The sequence below is a fragment of the Oryctolagus cuniculus genome, chromosome 16 (genome assembly GCF_051225735.1).
Source record: "Oryctolagus cuniculus isolate XC-2025 breed Fujian yellow rabbit chromosome 16, ASM5122573v1, whole genome shotgun sequence".
Classification (NCBI taxonomy): Eukaryota; Metazoa; Chordata; class Mammalia; order Lagomorpha; family Leporidae; genus Oryctolagus; species Oryctolagus cuniculus.
Genome location: NC_142882.1, coordinates 76,483,736 through 76,496,975, shown reverse-complemented (window position 1 = coordinate 76,496,975; position 13,240 = coordinate 76,483,736). Strand labels below are relative to the sequence as shown.

Here is a 13,240-nt window from a genome sequence, read left to right as displayed (position 1 = left end):
CAAGAGAGACTCTGTGCGTGAATTTCAGAAGCTGGACTCTTCTTCCCTTCTGCAGCACCACCATCATCACTGCGACCGTCGCGGCGTCCCCGGGCTGCGTGGCAAAGCTTCCTTCCGGGATCTGCAGCTTCCTGAGCCGTCGCCGCAGCATCCTCTAGATGTCACCTTGAGAACAGTCCAGGATGAAAGAGGACGGCTCTGCATCACACACACAGCCTGGAGCAGGCACGGAGGAAGCCTCCCGAGCCTGGTGCCATGCGCTCATGAAGAGTTTTTTCCTTGCCAATTATCTCACAGATTAAGCACTGCTCCAAATTAAGTTTAATTCATAAAATAATCTCATTTCTCTTCTGGAGTTGTTTTTTTTGTTTTTTTGTTTTTTTGTTTTTTTCCTTTTAAGGGATTCTCCCACCAGCGGAAACAAAAGCCTTCCTCTTCAGACGTATGTCTGGTGAACCCTGGCTTCTCTTGAACCCATCTTTTACCCCAAAGTCCTCCCAGAACACTCTAATTTCTCAGGATGCTCATCTCATTACCTGAAGCATCAGAGGGAGGGCAGGGTAGCAGAGTTCAAAGGCAGAAATCAGCAATTCCTGGACAGCTAAGAACATTTAATTATGGAGGATTAGCCAATCAATGGTTTCCCTTTCATATGCTGGGTCTAGAGCTGGCCAATGGCTGGCTCATCTGGTCATTCCATGCCTTTCATTCAAACCCAATGAGCTGTCAGGTAATTCATCAGGGATTTCAAGCACCGGAGCTTGTTTCTAGGCTCTGGCGGGAGGCGGCTGGGGGGAAGGGGACTCAGAGGCAGACTTCCCCAGGTGACTTCACAGAGACCTGGACCCTCAGATGCTACAGCCCTAAACACACACACACACACACACACACACACACACCACCCCTTGCCTGGGGGTCTGAATTTCAAAACTTGCAAAGAAAAACAAATCTAGGAACAGGCGTCACTTTCTTATAAAGAACGTAGTTTGCATGATGGAGAAGGTCCTGTGAGTCAGTCCTGGGACTCGGAAAGGCCTCTTCTCCAGCAAGCAGAAACAGGAGACTCCTGGAGACAAACAGGGAGCTGCGAGCACTCCCAGTCCTAGAGCCCCTGCAGCCACAGGCCTGCGGAAGGCCCTCCGTCACAGCCGTGTGTGTCAGTGCTGTGGTGGCAGCGGCTCACTCGCGCTCTCCCAGCACTGGGGCCCTGTGCATCGCTGGCAGCAGCCCAGGCAAGGAAAAGCCACACAACCTGCCTCCACAGGAACCTGCCTTACCATTACCAGGGAACTGCTTCCATACAGATTCCTGCATTTTTGTTATAAGACAGACACACACAGACACAGACACAGACACACACACACACACACACACACACACACCAGGGACTAGGACACAGAAAGGGACTTACTATGTGAGCACAGACGCTGCCAAAGCGCCTTATCAGCCTATCATAAGGACAGGTGCTGCACCAGCACCCCGTCTCAGGGCCAACTGCCCACTTTGTTAAGAAGTTTGCATAAAGGTAATCTGAAAACAGGGGACAGAGACCGCACTTATGCAACATGCCCGAATGATCCTATTCAGGAAATCGCAGCAATTACATCTATCTTGATGGAGAAAAATTACATGTTAAGGAAAATTCTGTAATAAGGAAAAACATGCTCAATATTTCGAGACACGTCTACAAATTAGAGATGTACTCTGACATATTCTCAGATGATGCTATGTGAAAGCAATTCTATACTCTCAAAGCTCAAGATTTAGTTTTCTCCTGGAATAACTAAATTTTTAAAAATAAAATTACATTTAATGATACATGTAGTCAAAGAATTACAAGCAGGTACTTTACGTCCTGTACACAAATGTGATAATGCTGAGTTTCAGAAATTACAAGTAGGTATTTTATATCTTGACTTTGTACACAGAGTTAGACCACTGAGTCTCACAAAGATTTTCCTATTTCTACTGTAATTTTTTTTTAAGCAATGGTTGGGTCCCGCCTGCTCCACTTCCAATCCCACTCCCTGTTAATGGCCTGGGAAATGCAGTGGAAGATGTCCCAAGTGCTTGGGCCCCTGACGCCCAGGTGGGAGACCTGGAAGAAGCTCCTGGCTCCTAGCTTTAGCCTAGCCCAGCCCTGGCCGTTTCAGCCATGTGCAGAGTGAACCAGCGGATGGAAGGGTGGAAGTGCGCTCTGTCTTCCTTCTCTGTAACTCTATCAAATAAATAAATCTTTAAACAAATCAATAAAAAACCTGTCCACTAGAAAAGAGAAGAAGCCTGGGAGAAATGAACACAGGTGGGCCCCAGGGCTAATCTCAGGGCTGCAGCCTACTGGTCCCCTTGGAAGGACAGCGCCAACCCTTACCCTTATGCAACTGGAGCTCATCAGAAAACAGACTTTGCAAGCCCAGGGAGGGGCAAAGGGCTGCCGCCTCCGTGTTTGGAGTGAGCCTCTGTCTGTCTGATATGCCAGCTTCTTCCCTGGCCCTCTTCCCGGGGAAGTGAAAAGCAGCTGCTCCCATTCTGCAGATGTAAGAACCAAAACCCCGAGACAAGAAACCTCCTTTCAGGACCTAGATGCACTCGGCGCCCAGGCCTTAGGCCTGCTTTAAGCTGCTCCGTCCATGGGGCCAAAGGCTGAGGCACAGAGGGGAAACCTGGATACCACCTGCCTACTGGGCTCCGCTGCCTGGTGTGTGCCCACAGAGGAAAGAGAAGGGACTCAAAACTGAACACAAAAAAAACCCCAAGTCTACACTGGCAAATTAAACCCATTTAGCAGTGCTGAGAGGATGCTCGCAATTCTAAGGGCACCACTGACATCCAATCTAATGCCAACAAGAGCCCATAGGGTTAGCTCGCGAAGCAACTCCAAGGCTCAGACGGCTGCCCAGACCGGAGGCTCAGGGCTCATCCTTCAGAAAACCATCCAAATCAGCAGGTAAAGGGGTGGCTTGCTTCTGCCTGACTCACTGCAAAGCAGAAACAGTGACATTAACCTTGTACTACTTGGGAGCCATTTCATTTGCAAGGTGGCTGTCAGCAGGGGGAGATGTATTTCAAATGGAAGGCAGTGACCCTACAAGGGTCATCATCAATCACCTGGGGTCAAAGACCTTCCAAATTCTAAGAGGAGGCAGGGGGTAAGGGAAAGAGGGCAGAGAAGAGATCAAAAGGCCTTTGATGGGGTCATCTCCCTTTATAACAGAACCTGCAAAGTGCAACTTCTCTGGAGTTTCAAATGGCCCAGCTTCTAAGGCGAAAGCCTTCAAGAGGGTTTTTGTTTTTTGTTTGAGGTGGGAGTTAATTTGAAGACTAGAGTCAGCAGATGGCAGAAGAGGCCTAGAGGCACAGGTGTACACAGCTCACAGCTCTCCGGCCTGCCTCAGCGGAGCACCAAAGGCTAGAGCAGGCCCAGGACGGGGAGGAGGGAAGACCCTGGCCTCGGCCTCCCTGCGTGGTGGTGCCAGCACATTTCAGGGCATGCATGTGCATTCTCCCTCCTTGCAGAAGGGAATGGGGAGAAGGGAGTTGGGAATTGAGTCTCGTCTCCTTGGGCCAAGGCCGAGGCAGAAGCAGTCAGGGGGTGGGACCCTTTCCACGGCTGCGTGTCAGTCTCTGCTACTGGTCCCCTCCTTAATCCTTGCCTGAGAAAAGGGGCAGGTGGAGGACCTGGCCCAAGTGAGGTAGGAATCAACTCCCCAGTCCAGATGAAAGGAAGGGAGACTTCAGTCAGAGAGAGGCAGTCACAGGGGCTCTGCCGAACCCTGGGCTGCCTGCTCGACAGGTGTCTGCTTATCCATGGCGGGTATGTACCAAGACCCCTAGAGAAAGCCGCAAACCACAAACAAGACCAAGCCCTGTGTTCCGGTGTTTTGTCCTACACATAAATACCCATAGTAGAGGTTAACTTATAAATTAACAAGTAAAATAGAGCAATTGTAACAATATACTGTAATAAGTTACAGAAGGTGGTCTCTCTGGAAATCTCTGATTGTGCCACTGAAGGTGCTTATACAATAATATTTCAGAAATGGGCTGTTCTGGTTCGCCAGGCCACTGGCACCGAGGGGGGGAACCAAGCCTCCGACAATTTCACCTCCCGTGAATTCAGCGCATGGCACTAACCTCTATAGAGTCCAAAGAAGCCTTCATAGCGTAGCACTTTCTTAAAACAGTCGAAGCTGTTTTTATACATAAGTTCTCCCACAAAAGAGCCAGTGGATCGCTGATTCTGCATTCGGGTTTTTACGAGATCGATAGGATACACAGCAGTGGCTCCGACAGCTAGAATGAAATGACACCAGTATTTCAGGAGTTGAGGTCAACCGGAGGCAAGAGAAGGTGGCGACAGTCAGAGAGAAGACGGAGGACAGACGCAAATCTCACATGCGTGTCTTTTGGAAGTGTACCACCTTCCCACGCTCTTAACAAACAACTGCAGACTCTCATTCACGCATCCTGCAGCCTCCAGCTCACTGAGCTGCCTTTAGAAAGCCTGTCTCATAAGAGAAAAGTGCCACTTGGTCACGAGTAGCATGCACAAAAAATATCCCTGGCTTCTGTCCCACACCCACAGGTACAGACTGGTAACTGGCTTGGGGCACGGGAGAGCGAGCTTTGTCCTTGAATATTTTGAGAGGGAAACTTAGAGGGGAGAGAAGAGGAGGAACAAAGGTGCGGGACTGACCTCCAGCAACGGAGCCCAGGGCGAAGCGGTAGGCCGACTCTGCGACCTGCAGGAGGACGGGCCGCGACGAGTCCCCTGATGCCTTCTGCTTCCCGCGTGGGAGACCGGACCGGAACAGAACAAAAACAGGCACGTGTTATTAAGAAGTGACTCACTGGTTCTAAATCCACGGCAGAACTGAAACGCCCAAGAGGGAAGTAGGTTAGATGCCATTAAGTTCTCCTTAATGAATTTTATTCCTGTTTGTATTTAAACTCGGAGCCATTCTTCATCAAAAATCATGCTATGAACCTATCTTCACATGTGTAACTCTCAGTGATCAAAGACAAACTGAAAAAGACCAGTGAGACATCATTCCTCATCTGTCAGATTGGCAGGCTTGGGTTTGTATGGTTTGTTTGTTCTGCTGGGGAAAAAAAAAAAAAAAAAAAAAACAGGGCCTCCTCAACTTGTCACTAAATCAAGCATAAGCCGAGGGAAATTGGATAATACACCCCCAAATCCTCACAATATGCATAACCTCTGACCCTGCAATTCTACTTGTAAAAGTTCTGCTTACAGCAGGTGTCTGGCCTACTTGTTAACAACCAGGCTACACGTGAGATGCCCACATCCCACACTGGGATACCATCCTGGCTGCACTGCCTATGCCAACTTACTGCTAAACCTGCACTCTCGGAGGCTCAAGAACGTGGGTCCTCCCCACTCATGTGAGACCTGCACCGAGTTCCATGCTCCCAGCTGCAGCCTGGCTCAGGGCTGGCTACTGTGGACATTTGCGGAATGAACCAATGGACAGCAGTAGCTCTATTTCTCTCTCTCTTCCTCTGGATCTCTCTAGCAATAATTCCTTTTAAAAAGCCAGGCTAGAGGCCGGCGCCGCGGCTCACTAGGCTAATCCTCCGCCTAGCGGCGCCGGCACACCGGGTTCTAGTCCCGGTCGGGGCGCCGGATTCTGTCCCGGTTGCCCCTCTTCCAGGCCAGCCCTCTGCTGTGGCCCGGGAGTGCAGTGGAGGATGGCCCAGGTGCTTGGGCCCTGCACCCCATGGGAGACCAGGAAAAGCACCTGGCTCCTGGCTCCTGCCATCGGATCGGTGCGGTGCGCCGGCCGCAGCGCGCCGGCCGCGGTGGCCATTGGAGGGTGAACCAACGGCAAAGGAAGACCTTTCTCTCTCTGTCTCTCTCTCTCTCACTGTCCACTCTGCCTGTCAAAAAAAAAAAAAAAAAAAAAAAAAGCCAGGCTAGAAAATAATCATGCAGGTAAACAAGGTCCAATCTACAAGAATGTCCCAAAGCAGTATTCTTTCAAGGGACAGCATTCTGGAGGTACCAACAATGTCCAATAATACAGAACCAATTAAAAAATAAGGGTATAGCCTTAAAACAAAAATGCATCAAGAAATACTATATTTTAACAGCATAAGTGAGAGGAAGAAAAATGTTCATAAAGTCTTACAAAGGAAGAGGCAGCCCAAAGGAGCAGGCTGGGTAGACAGGTGCTTGCTACATGATTCACTTTTCCTTCTTAAACGTTTCAAAGATTTTGTGATAATTTTTCAAGACTATGGACAACATGGTTTTGTGTCTTACTAAGTTCTCTGTGTGCTTATATAGTCACGTAACATTAATACTAACATCCTGGCGTCTGCACTACTCAGAGAGAACCCACATGTGGTCACACTGGCTGTGTGTGGTTGTTTATACGTGGTTTTTATTTTTCCTCTGTCTGTCTTCTCTAAATTCATACTTTTGGTCAGCTGATTTTTTTTGTTTGTTTGCTGTTTTTTTCCTTCTGACCTATTGTCCTCAGTGTTTTGGATGCCGGAATGTTTCAGAGTGTTACACTTCTCTGCTGCACAAATGAAACAGTAATTTTGTGTCACACAGAGCTGTCAAGTGAGGGTGACAAATAGTCACTTCTTAATAAATACCTGTTGAATGGTTAAACACACTCCATAAAATTTGTTTTTCAAAAGCCACGATAATTAAAATCAGTGAACAATGAAAGTAATCACCAGCCCCAGCTATCAACCTACTGGGTTTTAGCTGCTGTCAATGTGACACAATGAGATCATCTGGAATCTCCTCAAAAGCCACTGAACTGAAAATAGGGTTATATAGAAATATGCATCCGGAAGACTATAAGGCATTCTCTGTGCAAATCCCAGAAGCTGTTTCCGACTGTACCCCTGTGCGGGTGGAAAACAACAGCACGTTCATTTTGACAGATGCACCCAAAAAGCAGCACTATTTTATCTACCTGGATATAAATATGCAACACTCAGAAGTGTTCTGGCATCAAAATAATGCATGAGAAACACTCTGAAGATAACAGGGAGGAGGAACCATTACTCCTAATTCTTCATCTAACAGACACGTGAAAGCCGGGATTTCTACTGAACTTTTCCGAAGCTCCCGAAATGAGATGACAGAGACCCCCACTCACCCGCAGGGGCTGCCCATGGGCGGGTGAGCTCCCTTGCTGGACTCAGCAGGCCCGCAGGGGTCCCCACAGGGGTGCGCGCAGGAACATGCACACCGTGAATCTCACTAAACCTGGTCCCCTGCTGTCAATCTCATTAAACCAGTCTAACCCTCTCTGGGCCGGGATACAAGGCACCCATCCTCAACTCCAAGGCCGCAAGGGGCGGGAAGGAGAACTTCTGGCAGGGCACTGCTGGCTGCAGGCAGTGGAGATCTGAAAAGCACCTCTCCGGCTCTCTGAATCCCCGGGTTCCTGCACTGGCTGGTGGCACAGGGGCGCAGAGCTGCTCCTCGGTCCCCACCCCACCCCGCCCTGCAGACGACCACACACTGGGCTCCCAGGGGTGCCCCGAGGGGGCTGACCGAGCACACGCCCACCACAGCACGCAGAATGCCCCGCTGCCTTCGGGCGGGAAGGAGGGGGTCCTGGCTCCAGGCCTGCCAGTCCCAAAAATGCAGCCCGCCTCAGCCCATTGTGGTCAAACTGGCGTCTCCGTACAGCCCCAGAGCCTCAAGCCAGAAACTGTTAAGTCTCGCAGGAGTCAGAGAGGGCTTTGCCTTAAAGGAGGTCTTTTTCTGGAAACAACGCTGAGTCTGCGAGGGGATTGCACCCAGCAGCGCCGCGTGGGCACGGCGCGCGCCCGAGGGCCCACGGGCAGAACCCGAACACGAGGTGACAGCGCGGACTCGCACCGCCCCAACAACTTGGTTTCTGTTAACCGTGAAATAAAAGGCAGCATTCCTAGAATTGTTTCCACATAGCTTATGAACGCCGAGAAAAAGCCGTCTAAAAGCCTGTAGACGAGGCCTCCAGACTAAACAAAGTGATCTCGTGTGGATACTGGGCAGAGCGGAGCCCAGCACCCATGCGGGGACGGCGGGGATGACAGGGACGGCGGGGACACCTGGGGCCCAGCGCCCATGCGGGGACAGCGGGGACGACGGGGACGGTGGGGACGCCAGGGGCCCAGTGCCCGTGAGGGGACGGCGGGGACGACGGGGACGGTGGGGACGCCCGGGGCCCAGTGCCCATGCGGGGATGGCAGGGACGCCCGGGGCCCAGCGCCCGTGAGGGGACGGCGGGGACGCCCGGGGCCCAGCGCCCATGCGGGGATGGCAGGGACGCCCGGGGCCCGGGGCCGCCGCGAGGAAGAAGCCTGGGGTCTCCAGGCTGTGCATCAGCCTGTCTCTGAGGAATTTCTCTCTCCAGCCTTTACTAAGTGTCTGGATTTTGGAGAGGCAGGAACGGAACAAATGGCAAATCGGCTACCAGTGCCAAAAGGGCGGCCGGTTGCCGGGGCGTTTGGCGCAGCGACGCAGGGGTGGGGGGCTCACCTGTCTCTGGGCCTCGGCCAAGTTGAAGGGGATCGTGCCCTCCTCCAGGGGGGCGATCCGGTCAATGTCTGCCAAGGTCATGCGTCTGCGGGACAAACAGCAGGAGCGGGGCAGACACCGGTTACTAGGATTTACCTCACACGATCCACACCGACCCGCTCTCATTTCCCGTATTTCGGCCTTGACTTTAATTTGGCTTCCTTCTCTCTCCCAATTGCTGCCCCTCCTCCTTCCCCAACCTCCTAACCTCCTTTTATTAACCTAATTTAGAAAAAAAGAAAGAAAGAAAGCCAACTTACCCCCTTGGCTCATATAAATCTGCTAACTGAAACAAGATGTCGACTTCCATGGGTGTAACCTGACCAAATTTCTGTGCGGCCAGAACAAACTCCTCTATATGGAAAAAGAGGCAAAAGGAAAGATTCAAGGAGGAACAGCCACTAAACGCACTGGATGAGCGCACAACACAGAACTTGATTATTGTCAGTGCTAGAATTCAAGTCCGTCCAAATCGGGTGAGAACTTCTGCTGTCCTTTCAGGTCCTGGGAAGGCATAGGCGTGACAGTCCTCTGGGATGGTTTTGGGTGCCACCTGAAGGCTTGGCAAAAGGCACACGGGATGTTATCCCGCTGGCACTCAGGGAAAAGAAGGAGATGAGCATCTAGGAAGCTCCACGTGCACGGGTCCCAGGATTTTTATTAATGAAGCTATGGAATTCCAGAAGGAATTCTCTATTTATATATATATAAAAAGACACTCAAATGCCGATGGTATCTTGTTCCAGGCTTAGCCCTCAAGTTACCTTTGTCACCAGGCACGATTATGGAACTTCTCATGTACTTCTGAACCGCCAATCCAGTTCCAATTCTTGCAAGATTGGAAAACACTTAGGAAGCTTTACATGTTTTCCCCATTTAAAGGCTGTCTTCAGTTTATTTAAAACTTGGCGAAGACTGTTGTGTTAGCTTTTGTCTGATCAAAGGACCGAGAACACACATGGACCATATGGCTAATGCGTGTCAGTGAGATAGAAAAATCTGTAACATAAACTCCTCCTTGCCTTCCCCTCTTCTAACAATAATACCCCAAGGTACCTGCAGGCAAGAATTCAGATCTACTCTCACTCACCCTTAGTCACCTCCACGTCTTTCCTGTTGCCAGCCAGAGTGCTGTAGATCTTTCTAATGAGTTCCATGTTGTTCAGGAGAGAATTAAATCCATTAAAATAGGAGAAACTAACTTGATGCGACGTGGTACCTCCAGCGGCCTCAAGTAAGTTGAAAATAAGACAGAAGATGAAAAATTAGAAGATTTATAGATGAGGAAGATGCAGAAGTGGACGTACAAGTATTTTATGCAAGCTTGGACATAATCCAGAATGCATGTATCAGAAGCAATGACCATAAGTATTTTTCTTTCACATTAAACAAAAAAAAAGCTATAAATGATTTTTGGAAGTAACTGCAACTAATCATGACCAGAACTTGTACTTTCCACACACAACTCCTAGAGAACTAAATAAATACATGTGTAGGATTATAGCAGGGCCAGTAGTAATTTACAGAGTTCAGATTTCAATTGGAAATGTTTTATAAGTTGGTTTATTTCATCTAATGAGCAAATCTCAAAGGCTTATATATGCGAAACTATATTATGTGCATGTGTACATGTGTGTGCTTATACATGCAAAATTATATTATCTCAACACAAACATACTATGAAACGTGCTCAACCTAACGTTAATATCAAGACATGTCATGTTACTTTCAACCAGCAATAAATAATCATTTAGGTACAGACTTTTCACTGGTGGGACTTGTGGCAAACAAGCGTATTGTGGTAAAATTATGAGATGTCATAAGCTTGGGTGGGGTGGAGACTGGTTAGCATTCTGATAATCAGAATTCTAAAGGAGCTGTATTTCTTCACAGGGGGCAGGGGGAACAGACAGCATGTCTATTATGAATAGAACTTCAGTGTTGCGGTTTCAAATTCTACCCCTCTCTAACAAGGCAAAATGTTTTTAATAGGAAGGCACTTCTTTATAAGCTAACAACCACATAAATCTTCACTTGGTAATCATTTAAAATAGCTGACATGAGAGTTTTGTATGAAGTAGAAAGGGGGTGGGGTGAGGGTGGGGGTGTAGGCAGGGAAAGGAGTTGGATTAGCCCTGTGCAGAGTAGGGAAGGCCTTGTCTGGAGGTCGCACACCAGGAAGATACAACCCAAAGGTTCCCCCACTTCCTGCCTCGGGTGAGCACTGTGGGAAACCCAAGTGATGGGGAACTCACCCACCATTCTCTCCCTGGGATTAACAAAAGAGAGTAACAACTGGGTAGCAACTCCCAAACCTGAGTGAGCCATAGAATCCTCTAGAAGCTTCACAAATTAGATTTCAAGACCTCCGCCCCTATGGATGGTGAAGCACAGGCCTGGAGGAGCCCCTGGAACCTGATTTTAGTAGTGATTCCTGGTGGGTCCACTCTTCCAGGACAAAGGCTTGGGATCCAACACCATAGACTGCTGTGGGACCACCCAGGGCTCAGGACGTAAGGTGGGGAGGGAGGTACGCGTGAGCACGCACGCACACACACGCACACACACACAGTGAATGGGTGATGAGTGAGTGCATCCAAGCTTTAGAATTTCTGCTCTGCCAACCTGCTCTAACAAGCAATACATGGGTGTTACTTTTTTTTTTCTTCTTTCTTTGGCCCAGCAGTACAGTCAGTCTGCCACATGTGGAGATGCTGCACCCTTGGCTTCAGCCAAGCAGACGGAAAATACGAAGACAACAACAACGCATCCGCACTGAACGTGGATGGACGTTTTTCCTTACCCTCATTCCCTGAGCCATTTGGTGTTAACTATTTATAGAACATTTTCGGTGCACTGGATGGTTCAGGAAATCTAGAGAGGATTTAAAGTGTGCAGGAGGATGTGTGAAGTTACATGCAAACACTGGGTGCTTTTATAAGGGACTGGACCACGTGTACATTTTGATGTCCAAGGAGGTCCTGGGACCCATTCCCTAAGGATACAAGAGGCACCCAGACGCTTCTTTAAGACAGCATTGGGGAACCTTTTAACTGCCAAGGGCCACTGGGTATTAACATTATTCGTGGACCATACAAAATTATCAACCTAAAAATTAGCCTGCTATAGATTTACTGCATTTTGATTTACTGCGCATTTGCCTGTGGCTGCCTTAGCAGGGCCAGACCAAATGATTTTGTGGGCCTTATGCAGCCCCTGGGCAGACAGTTCCCACCCCTGCTTGAAGATATTCCATCTCACCCAGACGACAAATTAACCCACCCAGTGAACGAGCCAACACACACTCTTAGCCTACAAGCTTGGTAACGCAATCACATTAAGAAAATAGTAGTGTTTGAGACAGGAAAAGAAACCATACATACTTTACAAGAATTTTTCATACAGTCCCTTATTAGTTGAGCTTAAACTGGGCAGAATAAACTATGTCATTAGGGTGAGTGACAACTTACAGCTACGAGACATTCTTCTACAAAAGGGGTCAGGACGTGGGGGCGGATGGTGACCATGATGTTTCGGAAGTCGATGGCTGTGACTCTTCCAGTCTTGGCACTGTCCCGCTGCACAAAGGCCTGCTTTGCATGCTCCAACTGTATTTCCTACAAACAAAGCGAAAAACTTTGTTTCTCATTCAGTTACTGCAAATGACTGTTCATTTCCAAACTGGGCTGAAGCAACATGGAGTCTACCTGGCCCTAACAAGCGCCATCGGCTTGTTGGAGAGCTGTCATCACCTTCCGAGAACTTTGCTTAGATAAGGAAATGTGTACTCCACCTTACTCTCCCACCTGAGGAAGCCTGATCACTTCCGGGCCCCGCTGGCAGCCAAGAGCACACGGACAATGGAAACCGGAATGAGTGGTAGGTTCAAAGACGTAGCCCAGGCCAGCGTAGGTGATACAGATGAACAAAGAAACACACAGAAGAGAGCTGTTCTGAATGGCGCCCTGGTACAAACTTGTGACGTGACAAGGGACAGAAAAGAGCAGCTCTCTGCAAACACGAGCTCTGGCAGGGCTGCTCGGCTCTGGCACTCTCAGCATCTGGGATAGGTTCTCTTGTCCACGGGAGGCCGTCCTGGGCACCTCCACCCCGCCCACCTGATACCAGTCGGCCTTCTATCCAAGGTCATGACAGTTAAAAGTATCTCCAGGCAGGGCCACATACGCGGACCACTACTCTTGCACAAGGAGTTATATGGTAGGGGGGTCAGAAGAGGCAAACGTGCGGCAGTCTCTTTGGCAATGCAGTTTTGATCCACATGATCGAAAAGAACAACCCTACGTGTCTGTCGCCACGCCCAGAGGGCACGCGTGCGCACAAAACGCAGCACAGCCTCCAGGGGTGAAGACGCAGCTTGGGGGGCCCACGTCCCACGTCAGAGTGCTGGTTCCTGTCCCGGCCATTCCACTTCTGATCCAGCATCCTACTAAAGGGCGCTCTAAGAGGCAGCGAGCGATGCTGCCAGCAGCCGGGTCCCAGCTACCCACATGGGAGACCTGGACTGAGTTCCAGGCTCCTGGCTCCAGCTAGGCCCAGCCTGGGCTGCTGCAGGCGTCTGAGAAGGAAACCAGCAGATGGCAGATTGATCTCTCTCTCTCTCTCTCTGCCTTTCAAATGAAAAGACGTTACAAAAAACAGTCTCATATCAGAACTCATCAAGCACCC

General features: G+C 49.6%; 1 protein-coding gene across 11 annotated transcripts in view; it reads right to left on the bottom strand.

The window, feature by feature from the left end:
• SLC25A13 (solute carrier family 25 member 13) overlaps positions 1–13,240 on the bottom strand; it is a 185,855-nt gene that overhangs the window by 57,661 nt on the left and 114,954 nt on the right. For 7 of the 11 annotated variants that reach the window (XR_016222773.1, XM_051852956.3, XM_089315712.1 and 4 more), the window contains 6 exons: positions 12,025–12,171; positions 9,645–9,783; positions 8,815–8,908; positions 8,516–8,600; positions 4,697–4,784; positions 4,135–4,293 (listed from right to left, as the gene is read on the bottom strand). Coding sequence is in view for 9 of the 11 variants with exons in the window: in XM_051852956.3 (XP_051708916.3) it covers positions 4,135–4,293; positions 4,697–4,784; positions 8,516–8,600; positions 8,815–8,908; positions 9,645–9,783; positions 12,025–12,171 (712 nt within the window). In the remaining 2 variants the exon portion in view is untranslated. The remainder of the gene's footprint in view (positions 1–4,134; positions 4,294–4,696; positions 4,785–8,515; positions 8,601–8,814; positions 8,909–9,644; positions 9,784–12,024; positions 12,172–13,240) is intronic. The other 4 variants (XR_016222774.1, XM_051852957.3, XM_089315713.1 and 1 more) reach the window with 1 other exon arrangement.